The sequence below is a fragment of the Numida meleagris genome, chromosome 3, assembly GCF_002078875.1.
Source record: "Numida meleagris isolate 19003 breed g44 Domestic line chromosome 3, NumMel1.0, whole genome shotgun sequence".
Taxonomy (NCBI): domain Eukaryota; kingdom Metazoa; phylum Chordata; class Aves; order Galliformes; family Numididae; genus Numida; species Numida meleagris.
This window is the reverse complement of record NC_034411.1, coordinates 29,539,370-29,555,475: the sequence shown is the minus strand read 5'-3', so window position 1 is coordinate 29,555,475 and position 16,106 is coordinate 29,539,370. Positions and strand designations below refer to the sequence as shown.

The window sequence follows — 16,106 nt, the reverse complement described above, 5'->3', positions numbered from 1 at the left end:
CATCCTTTGCCGCTTCACTCTATCATCAAAACAGAAAATGAAAATATCTACACAGCTCACACATTTAACTGTTGTGTTATTGACCAGCTTATACTGAGATGCTTTTGGCATGTCAGAAATATGACTGCCAAAGTTCTCCAAATCAATCATCTAACAAATTGAGCCTCACTTACAGAACTTTCCCGCTCTTTAAAACACTGTTCAAGAAAACTGCAGCCATGCATTTGATGGAGTTCACGGCACCCATCTTAAGTCATTGTCTCAAACTGTTCCCCCACTCTACACAGCAGTGATTGTGCATGAAAGCACAGGAAAACCTCTCCTCTGTAATTCAGTCTTGAGATTATTCTAGCTTCGCTACTCATCTTTAAGGTCATCTGAAAATGGAAGCTGACATACTGTCTATGCTGCTGAAGCGTTAGAACTATCTAGGCTTGATTTCTTCCCAGCCCAACTGGCTCTCCATTCTAAAGCACTGCTTGAGAGTCTGCACAGCCCAGAAGCTATTCCTTGCCACAGGCAGTGAGGACAATTAATACATTCTGGAACCTGAAAGGGCTTAATTGGACAAATGTTGCCAAACTGTGACATTTCTGACACAATTTATTTCAGGACTAAAGAACGGGCCTTGGGACTACTCAGTTCATCAATTTAGATATGGTTGTAGACTACTTGGAAAGGTTTCAAAACCTTATTACAACAGTTACTACAAGCAAGTATACTATCTAGGCAGAACAAGACATTCTTCAAGTTTTTCTAACATCCCTAAGCACTCTTAAGACTTGTTTTGCACTGTTCTTGCGCTTGCACACAAATATTTCTACATTTAACACATAACACCTCAAATCAGCCTGCCTTCTGTATACAGCTTCCTTCGCTCCTTGGCTAATACCCTCAGTTTAAAATATCTTCTTTACTTTGAAAGCTTATCCTCTCCTATTCCCCTCTTCTGTCGAGACGTTCTAAACCTCTCCAAACTCTTCTGAGACTCACAAGCTACAGAATTCTTCAGATCTTACTTAATCCCCCTGATCAGGCTAATACTGTATTTTTGAAGACAGCTGGAGAAAGCCGGCTGCCTTTATTCAGGATAAAATAGCTGCTTTGTTATTTCAAGTAAGAACCATAAAATTGAGATGAAGAAAGAAAGCTGTGTAGTATTTGTTTCCCTTTAAACACAGTAATTATCAGGCTGATTTTCTGATAGGAACTTAAAGAATAAATCAGTGACACTGAAAGAACTGCATTATCCTGCATTTGCGTTAATCCAATTGTATTATCCGCAGATGCACAAAAATGTGTTTTAAATAAACTTGACTACCTGACATATACATCTGTCATTTCATTTGCTAGTGGAAGATACATGGAAGCTAATTTGATGGCTGCATCCATCTCTACCACTGGACAGAAATGGAAGAAAGAGAAAAGGAAGTCTCAAGCTTGATCCTTGGAGTTCCTGCTTATATTTGACTCAGCTGATACTGTCTTTCTCCAGAAGGAGGCTGTCAGAATTTCCCTCAAGCTTCACATGGGAGAAGAAACTCTCAGTCCAAGCTTAAGAGGTCAAAAGGAAAGGGAGAATCAGTAGCTCAGCCTTGGAAATCCCTTCTTTGAGCAACCTTGAGCAGAGGGCAGCAGATGACCAGAGGGAACCACAGCTAAGTCCAGTAAGGCCTTCTGAAGGAACATGAAGAAGTGTGTTTCAGTAACTAGAGCAAGAAACCAGTTGTGTCTTAACATTTGCTTTTCTGATCCAGAACGAATCACCTTTAATTCAGACCTGGCCTGAAACACTATATTACTGTTCAGTCATTTCTGCTAGCCAGTGTAGCTGAATGATTCTGAAAACCAGGAGCTGCAAGGAAAAGCAGTAAAGCATGAGAGGAAGAAAAACGACATTCAGAGAACCCCAGAAAAAAAAAAAAAACAAAACACAAAACAAAACACAACCTTTTTCTCCTTAAAAAGAAGTCAGCAGAAATAGGAAAGAGACAGCAGAGATAACCAAAAAGTTCAGACTCATCTATCAGCCTGATATGACATACACTCTATAAAAGCACCCTCCATTGTTTGTGGTTCCTGCAGTGACCTCTGTTTTATCTTAAGTACTCCAAGTACTTCAAGTAATTTCCATGGCAACTGCTTACGTGGTTCCTAACTTTAACATCCAAAACAAATTCTCATCTGAATGATTTCAAAAATACACATATTCAGATGCAATTCACTCAAAGTTAAAATGAACACAGATATTCTGAAAATGCATTCAAGGCCCGAAAAATGCCTGAAAAATAAAAGAATGTAGTTTTCCAGTTTTATAGCTGCTTTCAGAATTCTGTCTGAAGGATTACACTCTGCAGCTATTCAGCTGCAAAATACTACTTCTGTTTCATAGACTTTGAATGTGAATTATTAAATCTATTAGATCAATAGTAATTCCTCCCACCTGCACTTTAGAAATTGATGTAATGACCATACAATTTCCATACTGAAACATTTCCTTTTTATGTAATACAGAAGAGAACTAATGCATTTAACTTTATCAATTTCATCACAGTAGTTGCATACAATGTAAGATATGAAGCTACATAAAGATGAGATTATGAATTTAACCAAAATGACAATTTTAAACAATATACTGTGGGACTTTTCAAAATAAAATGAGGTAACAGATGCTTTTCAGTGCCTGGATAACTCCTTTCCCTCTGCAATTTTTATTTTTTTTTTTAAATATAGCAAACAAATTTGGTGGTTCATTTCTGAACAGCTCCAACACTCATCATCCACAGTACAAAATGAAAAAAAAAAGTGTAAGTTCAACTGAAATAAATATTCAGAGAAGAGATACTTTAGAGTCAGATGGCTAATCTTAAAATACTTTGATACAATACACCTGTGAAGTCCTCAAAAAGCTCAAGAGGCTGGTCAAAAATTGTACTGCCTCTCAGTTCTCCTTTCTCCACTCAAAAAAAAAAAAAAAAAGAAACCACCAAATACCACATTTAAATACAATCATCCTGAAATACATAAAACAATGCATTATTTAGTACATTTTAAACTGAGATGCCACGTATTAGAACCAATAGTTCCAAAGATAATAAAGGAAACAGGTAAACATAAGATAGGCAGACACAGTCTGCATTTCGTGCATTACTTGAAGCCATATTTCTTATCAGATGATTTGGAAGATTCTTTAACAAGAATTTTTTGAAGAAACACACACTAAACAAGTCTGTAATACAGAATAAAACAAACATTCAGTCAACTCTCCAGTTGCTGAATGCTTTTTTACGTTATTTTAGAAAAAAACTAATATTGTTAATCAAAATTAAAAAAAAAAAATCAGATTAAACCATAAATTCAAATAATTCATCTCACTGAATCAACTATATTTGATAAGACAAATACATAAAAAAATAAATCATAACAGAGAAACAAACACCACTGAAGTAAGGGGGCAACTGTCTGCTGCCCCTTGAATAAGAAGTGTAGGTTCATCAGCAAAGACAAAAACTCCCAAGTCCTACTTTGGCCCCAGTTCACTCAAACACAAATCCAAGTACTCCTCTATCAAAGCACTCATTTTCTCTTTCACACTAGCTGTACTTTGTACAGTCCCTTACTTTAGACCATTGAAAGAACTTGTTTTGAAGATATCCTCCAAAATTTTTTTTTCTTTCAATATCAATCAATATATCAATAGCAATAGTGATTTCCTAAGCACAGGCCTTACCTGCACCCTGTCCTTGTACTAATATTCTTCCAACGAAGCAGTATTACTCTCTTCCATCACGCTGACATAGTTCACATAACATGAACACTCATAATGGGAAACACTAACCAAATGAAAGAGGAATTATTCACATCATTTAACTGCAGCTGGGAAAGCTATTCCATGGAACGAGTCATCTGAGGTTCCACAACACTGTCAATAAATATAAAAAGGATCCTCTAAAAGGCCATCACAACACTATTTAGGTTCCTGTTCTCTGTCAGGTCTTGGAGGAGTTCCTCTGCTCTTTATTAAATATACATGAAATGTAGCAAAATTAGTTTCCTGCGACAATGTTTTACCGTAGGTTGGTATCTAGAATAAAGTTGCTATGAAGACACCCAACCTTTATCCTTGTCACGCTGTATCTGTGAAAAAGTATATGAATCTGTACTTTGACACATGAGAGTGGTGACCTCCAAACAATTCTTATATACCAGAAAAGTATATATCTAGCAGCATACTTTTCAGCAGATCATCCTGTCATGTGAACACTAGCAACCTCAATTCTCTAGCATTCATACTGCTGAGAGAATAACAAACCAATACGCATGGAAAGCCAGCTTAAAAACACTCTCCTAAATTCTTTTATTGAAATTCTAGCAATACAAGAACTCCTAATAACAAATTGGTTATGAATAACAGAAAGGAATCAGTTTTTGTCAAAGAAGAATTAACTATTAGCAAGTATTTCGGCATACTATTAATCTGTAAACCAAACAATGAAAGTTTGGATTGAGAAATACTTATGAGTACAATGTCTAGAAGAGAGTCATTTTCTAGCTATTCTTCCACGACCACCATCAAGACAGAGAGATGTTGTCTTTTGCATGATCAGGACAGTTTGTTTTGATTACCTCTGTCATCATAAAGATAATAAGAAATCAAGATTTCTGGTGGATGTAAATACTTTTCCAGAAAGCTTGCTTGTATATCATTACTACAAACTCCACAAACTCAACTTGCATACGTGTACCTTTAAGGAGGTCTCACTCTCTACAAAATTCCAAGAGACTGCAGATTATTTATGGACATGAAGTATTCTAGATATGCTGACTCCAAATCTTATTAAATTCCAGACACCTATGGTGAAGACCAGCTAGGAGGTAGATGTGACAGTACCAATGTATGCCTAAGGGAACTACTAAAAGCTGGAAGTCTATATAGAGCCTACAATATCTTCCCACAAATCAGATGACACTTAGCAACTCAGAGGTAACTACGAACTTTCCATAGTGCAAAGAATAAAAAGGGTTGATGTCTGAAAATACAAGTTTTCTAACAACGAATAGCAGCTTCTATTAAAGTGATCAATTACATGCTCTTCTGTGTAAATTACATGAAATTATGGTGAACCTCTTTTTCTCAACCATAATTCAGTACACATGAATGTGTTTGAGTACTGTTGTTACGAGGAACGTTGTCTTGTTACTAATCTGCAGAATGTCAATTTGCTGCAAGAGGATAAAATACATTTATAGTTTCTAGTTTCACTCAAGAGTGAATTATTTCAATTTCATTCATTTTCACTCAAAAGAAGTAATATAGATTTCCCATATCGAAACAATTTGTTTCCCTTTCATTTACACACTTATCTACTACAGCAAGATAAAATATGACCTAGGAAGCAATCTCTCTTTACAGCTGTTATATATGCTTTATAATTTAGTAAAAACTGGAATAATCAGTGATAATGTCTTCTAGCCCTTCATTCTGTTTTGATCTACTGAAGTTTTAAAATCAGTTTTCATCTAAATATACAATAAATCCTTCAATGAAAAAAAAAAAACCAGGAGGCAGGGGGATGAAATACAATCTGAATGAGAAGGATGTCTATGCATACATATATGCAGTGTTCCACCAATCTTTAGTTTTCTTACCATTAAATCAGAATTAAGAATACTCTGGTACCTTTCTTAAAGAACAACAAACCTTAAGTAAAACATTAACATCATCATCAATAATAAAAAAACAAAAGAAAACAAACAACAACAAAAGCAGATTTAGATTAAATATAAGGAAGAAATTCTTCACTATGACAGTGGTGAGGCACTGGAGCAGGTTGCCCAGAGAAGCTGTGGATGTCCCACCTCTGAAGGCATTCAAGGCCAAGCTGGATGGGGCGTTGGGCAGCTTGGTCTATTCAAAGGTATTCCTGCCCATGGTAGGGGTGTTGGAGATCGTCTTTCCAATCCAAACCATTCTATGATTCTGTGATAATCATCTTGCGCAGTAAATTGTCCTCCTACTAATTCTTTATTATTAAAGTAATAACTACAAAATAAAATTAAAAAAAACAACTATATTTCTAGTTCTTTAGTTTGTAGTTCTTAAAAAGTGAATTTTATACAAATCAAGTTTAGTAATATGCACTAAAGAATGTAACTCCTGGACATAAGCACTGTAAGGCACAATTAAGATAAATTACCTTCTTTAATAATAGGTGCTCATAATTTACTCATTTTTTTTTAAATGTCCAAGCAAGTGACATTCAAACTCTTAATTTCCAGATGCTAAAAAGCTTGTTACAGGAACAGTATTATATTACTGTCTCTTGAATATTTTTTTAAATAATTTTAATCTCTTCCCATTATCCAAATTTTGATGCCATAAAAAGAGGGTGTCTGAAAAGCTAATCTGAAAATAAACTTATATCTTTCCGTGTGATGTGACATTACATACTTCCCTCCACAAGTCCTGTACATTTGAAGAGTCAACTCTCTCGAAGTTGAAGTCTCATGTTATTTATTCACAAGAGCTTTTCAAGATTTTTCCAGTTCTTAGCCACTTCAGAACAAACCAGCAAAACAATCACATTTCCCTCCTCCCAGCAATATATAGGAGGGCTTGAAAGAAAATACTGATTTTAACCCCAGAATGTAACACTCATTTTAAAAGACTACAATTGCATTCATTAACTAAGGAAAATTCTCCACATCCCTGTTTCCCCAAAAAGTAGGTGTTGCATAACTAAATTATATCCCCCTGTTAGTCAATGAATCATGAAAGTAAAATAAGTTCTAGGTTTTTTTAATTTGCAAAATACCATCAATATGAGGAAAAGACAACCCATGAATGCTACTGTCTTGCTTCTAAGCCACCTAGGAATGTTCTCATTAGTGCAGCTTCAAGTTTTTTCCTTTGTTTTTTTTGGAGTAGTAAAATGCTGTGCTCACGGCAAGTAATTTCAAATTTGAGTGGACAAAAAGGCATGGAATCACAGAATCATAGGATTAGCCTAAAAATGATAAATCACACATTTCTTTTCCTGTTAGCCCTAGAGAAGAAAACAGCATCTTTTAAAATACTCCTCACCTCACTTTGAGATTTTCTTTTAAAACCATGCTGGGTATTCTGTGGTCTCTCCCTCTCTCCTCTTGCTTTTTTTCCTTTACCGATTTCTGTCCGCTGCAAATGCTTATGCAACTTTATACAAATAGTCTACTAATTTAAATTTGTTCAGTTTTGTTTTTCGGTCTTTTCAGCTTGACTTTTTAATTTTCAACTGTTTGTGTCCTATCTTCTCAGCCTGTTCTTCCCAGCTGAAACTGGGATGAGAAAGTACAGTCCAAACTCAACAACCTCCAGTCTGTCACAGGTTCCACAAGCATTTTTTAAAAGAGCAAAGTGACACTAAATAAAGCAATGTACTTCATAGCTTTATCATTCATACACTGATTTATACCTTGAAAAAGTGCTACCCAGAAGATAATTAGAGGTACCTGAACAGAGAAGCAAGTTAAACTACAGACATGTTTGTTTTACTACAACATTCTTAAAGTCATCCACATTATTCCACAACTGTGCTTGGTCTAGTGCTTTTTGACAGATGACTTTATAAACTTAGAAATTGAGAAGAGAACATATGTAAGCATATTATTAGTTTTTTTGTAATACAATTTGAATACTAATAATGTGTGATTTTAAGTGTGGTACAGTGTTATAGACACATCAACAAACCATGGCCATTATCTGCTTAGAAATAGGGAGAAAGATAAATACTTTATACAATGACATCAAACAAATTCCACAGATGGCCATGACTGATAAACAAACCAAAATAAATGAGAATTCTTACAAACTTGGCAAAAGAAGATCTCCTTTTGTAAAAGTCTGCCTTTGTAAGCATGTATGTTTTCACAGTTGAGTCCAGCTTTTGCAATGTAATGGAGTGTTGAAGATATTTTCTAAATACAGATTTGTCTTATGCAACAATAACTTTAAAACAGAACTGGCTGTAAAATTATGGTGTACAGTTTTATAATTCAGTGTTCAGGTGTATGTTTATGTATCATTGTAAAGGTGAATAACTACTGTTAATTTTCACCTATGTTGGATTTCTTATGAGATGTAACCACTTAAAAACAGCCCTAAAAACAATTCTCAGTTTCTAAACTTATAATGAATACACAGAAATTCTGAATACATACTCATTTTAACCATATTACAAAAGTATACATCAAACATGAAGACTATATAATCCAGATCACTTAAAGTTGATTGTTTCTTCTAAACTATAAAACAAAGAACAAGACAAGCCATATATTTGCAGTATATCTACATATATTTGCTATTTATAGCCAACAAATTGGGTGGGCAGGCTTTTTTTCCCACATATTTCTATATAAACTATATCAACTCCTCTAGACACACTTGCTTACAAAAACATTTTTCAGAAGATGAGCTGTCTGGCAGGTTGTCATCAACAGCTTAAATTCACACTATATTTTCTGCTTTTTCATCAAAGTAGAGTTGGGCTCTTTAGGTTAGGATAACTGAAATTATTACGGCAGAGACAAAGGAAAGAATTAAGAAAAAAGCTGTCTTGATAAAGTTCTTGATGAAAAATGTTATTGATGATGCCTGCAGAGACATGAGCTTCTATATCACTACAAATACACATTTGCAACCAGACTCAGAAGTGCAAGCTTAGGATCAAAAGTACACATAAACTAAAATGAAAAAAAGGATCTTTTAAATCAATAAACATTCTGTCACAGACAGGCAGTAACCTTCTTGATCTTCCATAGAAGATTTACAGCATTTTAAAAATCTGAGACTATCTCCTTATCTAAGGAAAAGAAAAAAAATATCAGACTGAACACGTACTGGAGAGAAAAATGTTGAAAAAAAAATGAAAGAAAACACAGAGAGATAGGAAGACAAGCAAGCCGTACCTAGCTACTAAAATAGAGACTTTAGAAAATCATTCCCATGCATTTCATTAGTCTAAAAGGCAAGGTACAGGAAACATGCCAAAAAGATTCCTTAATGTGATCACTTTGTCCTAAAAAGAGTGACTAGCCTCTTCTCACCAACCTCAAAAATAAATAAATAAACCAACAAAACCGCAAAACCCAACCACAACAAAACTGCACGCCTGAAGTGAAAATTGGTTTGTCAAAAATAACATCAGTGAAGACCTTCAAAGGTTTGGAATAACATTTCAAAAATTGTTTTCATTTAATACCATGTTCCTATAAAACAAGCCACGATATTTTTAAAATTATCTCTGGACATTATGTTATCACTGCATTGCATACAGTACTAGGATTAGCTAAAAATTTTAAGCTTTTAGTTATCCAGTGATAAAAAAAGAAAATTTGTCTTTCCCAGAAATATATTTTTTCTGAACTCTGAAATGTCAGCATAGCTGCACAGTTAGAAATAAAATATTTTCACAGCAGTAAATGCCTCCCAAAGCATGCTGCACAAGCTAATCAAATTAACATGTTGCCTATGTAACCATTCATATTTCTTGTGTACAGTAACTAAGGGAAGGATGCCTCAGTTGCAAAATCTTAATATATTTACAAGAAGTCATTTTTATAAGGCTATTAATGATAGTCTTCTCCCTTCCTGATGCTTTTTGGACCTTTTGAAGGCCTTACTAGAGCTCATGCCAACAATTCTCTGCCTATGTTTTTCAGTTACATCAGTGATGTAGCAGAGGTGGATTTTAAGTTAAAACAATGTTCAAAAGCCTCTTTTTGATGCCTACATGCTTTTACTAAACACCACTCTGGAGGGGCATGGGGGTGGAAATAGAATTGTTTGTTTCAAAAAACACTAGTGCTGAATTAGAGTTGCAGACGCTTTTCTTCACAGCCTGTTTTAAGTACTGGGTAAAGTGTTTCAATCGCTTTTTCCTCTAGAGTTAACTCCCCTCTTGTTTCAACGTCCTCAAATTGAACCATATTCCGAATGACATTTGGCAAGTTATTGCATTTCTACTAAGCATAGGAACACTGGGTACCTACTACAGATAAGGTTTTCAGAGATCTACTGGTAAGGCTGAAAGTGAAAGACTGCTGCTTGATCAGTTACTAACTTCAATACCTCGTACAAGTGGAAAGAAAAATAAAGCGACTGTGCCACCACTGTTATTAAGCACATGTATCTGAAGCTGTCTGACCGAGGGGAATTAAAGAAAAAAGAACTTGTCTAAGCTATATTTTAAAACAACATCTCTTTGCATGTCACTATACCTGCAAAACAACTGGGCACAATCACTAACATTCCTTAGTTTAGAACTGTGTTCCTACTGAATCTTTTTTACATTTTGTCTTTTTTTTTCCCCCTCCAAAAGCTCAAGAGAAGCAGGGTCTATAATTTAATTTGTCTGCATTCAGGTAGAGGATTATAAACGGTGTAATCACTAGTATTGAAAACTCTTGAGGCACGGAACAAAAAAAGCACCCGATATCATTATTGCTTACTGAAAGCACAGTAATTCTCAGCGTCTCAGACTTTTGCTACAGTGACACCTTGTGGTTGCATTTGATTTGAGACCTCTCAAAATTTTCAATTTTTTGTAAGAGCTTTAAATAGGTTTTCAAGACTTGTGAACTAGGATAAAGCACAAAGATGAAACTGCAAAACAAAAATGAAAGGACAAAAAAGTGGAAAGGATAAAACACAAAAGAGCACTGCCTGTTTGAAGACCTTTGGAGTTTTTAACATTCACTTGCTGAGGTCCCAGTGTCCTCCAAGTTGTTCCCATGAGGGATGTAACTCTAAAACCATTGTGCATAATTCACAATGCTCCATATATTAAAAAATGAAAGTCACAGTAAAGGTTACAATAGACATGATGCAATAAATGACTAAGTAAGAGCACTATGTTGATCTTAATTCATTGCACATAAGTTACATGCATTTTACTCAACAACTAACTGTCAGAAAGTTGCATCTTTTTTACCCGGCTAGTATGAAAGAGACACTGAATATAGATTTTAAAAAGGGTAGCGACTCAAAGAGTTATTCAACAGAAAACTAAAAAGTTTTAAAGAATGTAAAAGATAACTCAAGAAGGCAACTAACCTTGCCTAATGCTTCAGGTCTAATTATCTCCTTATAATCTACATTTCGACAGTTGCTCTAGTGTATTAAACAAACAGGCTAACCTTCAACAATATGGATAGAATCTGGCACGTTCTACTCTCTTGTTTTGAAAATGGTGTGTAAAATAAAATCATAGTCAATAACCTCTCCAATTCTCCATTACTCCTCAGTCATCTGATACAGTGTTACCACAAAGCACTTTGCTTTATGACAAGCAGACAAATTGATGTTGAAATAGAAAATCAATTTGGGACAAGTCTTTGGATAAGGCCATAGAATTGCTGTCCTTTTGAAAGAAGATTAAGAGAAGTCCCACTCTAACGCCCTAGATCTCTTCAAATCTTCTTGCTAACATGAGGGAATAATAATAAAAAAAAAAAGGCTTAGTAACAATCTGTCCATTTTGCACCAAGTTTAAGTCAAAAAACAAAACACAACAACAAAAAACCAACAAAAACAGAAACAAAATCAACAAGAACAAAAAAAAAAACCAAATAAAAAAACAAGTACCTATAAACTCCATGAGGAGTTTCATTATTGTTAGATGATTTAACAGAGATACCTTTAAGCAAAGACTTTATCAGACATGCAGACAGTTGTGACCATTTCAGACAGAGAGAACAGTAACATCAGAATCACAGAACTTACAGGGAAAAGGTGAAAATGCATTTGTCTGCACCAGGAACAATAAATTTCAAGCCAGTTACGCTCAGTATGGCTGACAAAAATGACAGAGGGTCTGAGAAAAAGTTACTTGAGAAATGGCACACAAGTAAAGCACCATATTTTTTTCTGCATAGATAACTGTTTTCCACAATTCCATCCTGTAAAGCAGTGACCATCAGAGTAAGAAACCACACCTGGGGAAAAAAAAAAGTGCTTCCCTTTGTTGAAGATTCCAGTAATTGCTGAGTGACTGAGAAGTCTGTCTACATAATAATTACTACAATAAAGGGCATTTCGTCTGTGAGGCAAAGCATAATGACCACAATCTCTTTGGAATATGTAGAGACAGTAGTTTCTCTATCAACAAGCTCAATACAGATTTCGCACAGGACAGCTTCAGTATGATCACAAGCCTCTTCCAGAACTCCCAGCACCTCCAGTAAAAAGACAGTATCAGCTCAAGAATGAATAAGCTCATCTAATTGCTTTGTGCTACACATAACACTACTCAAACCTCCTTCATCTTTCACAACTGTGAAAAATCCTTTTTCAGTGCAACAACAGAAGATAGAAAAGATGTGAATATATACAAAAATACATTTCCAAGTAGTAAAGCAAATATTTAAAAGCACTTAAAACTTTTTGACAGCCAAGGAATGATGTTTACTACTAAATGAAAAAAGAGAGTACGATTCTAAAAATAATTCAAAAAGAGACAAAGAGAAGCACCAGAGATTTCAAAACAAGATATCTGAAATATATCAACTGTAGTTATATCAAAATGCAAAAGTGACATTTTTTGTTTGTTTGAAGATGGCTGATGAAAGTTGCGTATACCATACATTATCAGAAAGATGTAATACAGTAGCAAAACCCAGCAATTTTTCTGGTACCTACATTATTCAATGATAGTCATGCAACATTACATTGATAAACTAACCTGCAAACTCGGGCAGGAAAATACAGGTTCTGCCAGGACCGACAAAGGTATTTAGAGTGATCGATAACTCGAATCCAGTCTAACTCATCCATGGACACCTCAATGTAGTAGGAGTAAGACCTTTGGATTTTAAAATAAAGGATGGGTTAGAATATGAGCAGCCAGATCTTGGATATCTGATATCATCAGAGGTGTAATATTCACAACTCACATAAATGCACTGTGGTTCAGCAACATGATTATTACTAGTCTATGCATATTTGACCAAACCGTGTTCTAGCATTTTAGAGTTTGAGTAGGAAGGTCCAAAAATCTACCCACTGTGTGCTAAGAATTTTGAGTTCTCACAACACTGTCACTAGAATAATGTAAATTGGTAACCAATACGCAACATGATTTTTTTTTTTTGTCGTTTGTGAAGATATCAAGCAAACAAAAATTATCTCAAAAATAGCTTCATTATAACACATCACTTAATGCCTTGTATTTTCTTAAGGATGGCATCATTCTGCAGGAGTAATTTGTACAGCTAGTATCCTTTGTACTTCTATATCTAAGATTGATCTGCTAATAACATTTCTAAATTAGAGGTGCAAAACATGCCTGTTAGAATGTATTAGACTATATTAAAAATGTACGATATCTATATAAATATATCCAGTAGGCCAAAGCTTTACACAGGCAAGTAAAGTGAATGAGCGGTTTAAAGAACTATTCAACAAGAAGCCATGGTATCCTTGTACAGTTGCTAAAATATCTCCTTGGAAACACTATTCATGTATTCCATGAGAAACATGTAGATGACTGTCCGGCAATTCTCAGAAAAAAAGGACAATATTGGTTGGAAGGGATTCTCTAGAAATTTGCCCAAGCCTGCAGTCAGTGTGAGGACATACTCTGAGCAGGTTGCTTAGGGTGTTGGCTTGTAAAGTTCTGAATACTCCTTACAAACTCTGCTCAAATTTGGCTATCCCCATTGTGACTTTTTATTTCTAATATTCAATTGAATTTCCCTCATTTCTGCTTGTGTCTCATGCCCCATATCCTCCCAGCACATAGCTGTAAGAAGAGTCTGACCCTCGATTCTCTATAGTTGTCCAATAAATATCTGAAGACAACAACAACATCCCCCCTCTATGCCTTTTCCTTTCAAAAAATCGAGCTGGTTCTCCCAGCATCTCCTTGTACACCGCATGCTCAAGCTCTCCTTAGCTTAGTGTATATCAGTATATCATCAGTATATCAATATCTTGTAGCAGGGAGTGAGCAATTGCGTGCAGCATTCCAAATGTTTCAGTTTGCATTTATTTTAAAACAACTGAACTGCTGGGGGGTAAAATTGACAAATCAGGAATTAAATCTAGTAAGAGCAAGACAAACACATCTCCCACAGAAAAAAATCAAAAACAAAAAAGGCAGGGTAGCACAGAAACTAAATACTAAACCAGAAAATCACCATAACTTCTGTGTTTTATGAACACAAAAAGAAGTCCACCCCCTCTGATTCTGCTGCCAATGATGGTTTGTTCTACTAAGTTCAGAGGAAAGGTGTATGACACTAAGTAGCAGAATATTCTCAACTAAACTGTCCTAAGGAGAACGTTTTCCACAATCCCCACCCCCAGCTTCAGCAGCTGCTAGTTGATTTATGTCTTGTAGATGAGGGGCAAATTTACAAAATTCAAGAGAACTACTCACTATTTTCACCTCTAATACTTTTCAAAATTTCATTGAACACTGGGCTTACTTGGTTGATCTGTGACAAATAGTTTAATATTGTATAAAGTTGTTTATTGCACCTTTTTAAGTTTTACTTTTCAATCTTTCCAAAAGAAAAAGAGAAGCATAAACTTCAGCTGAACTCACTTCAAATAACTAAACAGGTAAAAAAAATTATGAAACTTGTTTTGAATGATTAATAATCGTCATTGATATATTTACAAAAAAAAAATCTGTAGAACATCAATGTTTCCTGTTCTAAAATAATACAGCTTGCTCAAGAAAACAAAATTGTTTTGCAATTCTAATTTGTTAGTCTAGAAGTATAGAAAAGTATATCTTATAAGAAAGATAATGATGTGTTAAAGCATGAATAGCTTGTTTTATTGTTTTAAAAAGAATATTGCTTAGGAATACCTGCATGAGCTATCTTCTAAATTAAAAAAAAAAAAAATTCTTATGACATTTTATAAAATGAATATATTCTATTTGTCAGATAAAAAAAGCCTTGCAATTTTCCTCCTTAAAAATTTACTCAGTTCCAATATGCGTAATTTCATTTTTCATGCATTCCACAATAATCTAAAGAAGCTGAGCATAAATGGGCTAAGGCATCCGTGATAGTTTGTACTTCAACAGTCTCATTGTGGTTTCTAATAAATACTGTATTTAGTTGGTAATTCCCATTCCAAATAAATTTTTATTCTCTGAATTATTGACAAAAATGTGTTATCTCTTGACAATTTTGATACATTGAAAAACTCTAAACAAACATGCTTCCGGTGCCTAGGATGAATATATCTGTGTAAGAACTAGAATATTCAAATTTTATATAAGTAGTTGGAAATTAAATTGCAAATAGAAAACTAAATTACTGTAAGTATTTAAATTATGTAAGCTTGCAATAAAAATATATTTAATGGAAACACAGAATACACTGAAATAACACGAGATATTTTAATACCACATAATAAGGTCTCGCACATACGTAACAACAATTGTATTTAAAAAAACTGTGTTTTCAAATAAAACTTGTCCTTGTCATCCCCAACATGGTATCACGCTGTTTTTATAAAATCTTTGTGAATATTTTGCATTTATGTGTTATCACAAGTAAAAAATGCATTCCCTTCCTTCTTTTAAGTCAACTTGGCACCTACCGACTGTCTCTGTCCCACAGGAGTATTCGTATGTGGTTGATTATTGACGGCTGGCCTAGTTTGATTTCGATACCAGAACGGCAGTCATCATCAATTGGGTGTCGAGAGAAGCCATGATCCAAGTCATAGTTCTGAGTATCCCCATCTAATAAAGCAGACTTCAGCTCCCCTTTTACAACCTGGGCTCCGTACTTCATTGTTGCAATATTTTCCCCTGGTACTAAGAAGAAAAGGAAACTGTTGCTTAATATTTATGCTCACATCATGCAAGTTAGAGCATCAACTGTATTCAAATGAAGATTTATTGCTGTTATCGTTTCTCCAATACTGGTTACAAACACACGCTCAAAGAAAGAATTAAAAAAGGAGAGCCAGTGCAGAGCAATATCTCCTCTGTAAATCCACTGCTTCCAGCAATCCACAGTTTCATTTCCTAAACCCTAAGATACTATTCTTTGCTGTTTAATACAGAGGTGTAAATTTTAGAAATTATTTTCACTGTTTTAAT

General features: G+C 34.7%; 1 protein-coding gene across 2 annotated transcripts in view; it reads right to left on the bottom strand.

Moving 5' to 3' along the window:
* Positions 1-16,106, bottom strand: part of BTBD9 (BTB domain containing 9) — a 115,700-nt gene that overhangs the window by 86,761 nt on the left and 12,833 nt on the right. For both annotated transcript variants that reach the window (XM_021389446.1, XM_021389447.1), the window contains 2 exons: positions 15,599-15,818; positions 12,720-12,839 (listed from right to left, as the gene is read on the bottom strand). In XM_021389446.1, the coding sequence (XP_021245121.1) occupies positions 12,720-12,839; positions 15,599-15,818 (340 nt within the window). The remainder of the gene's footprint in view (positions 1-12,719; positions 12,840-15,598; positions 15,819-16,106) is intronic.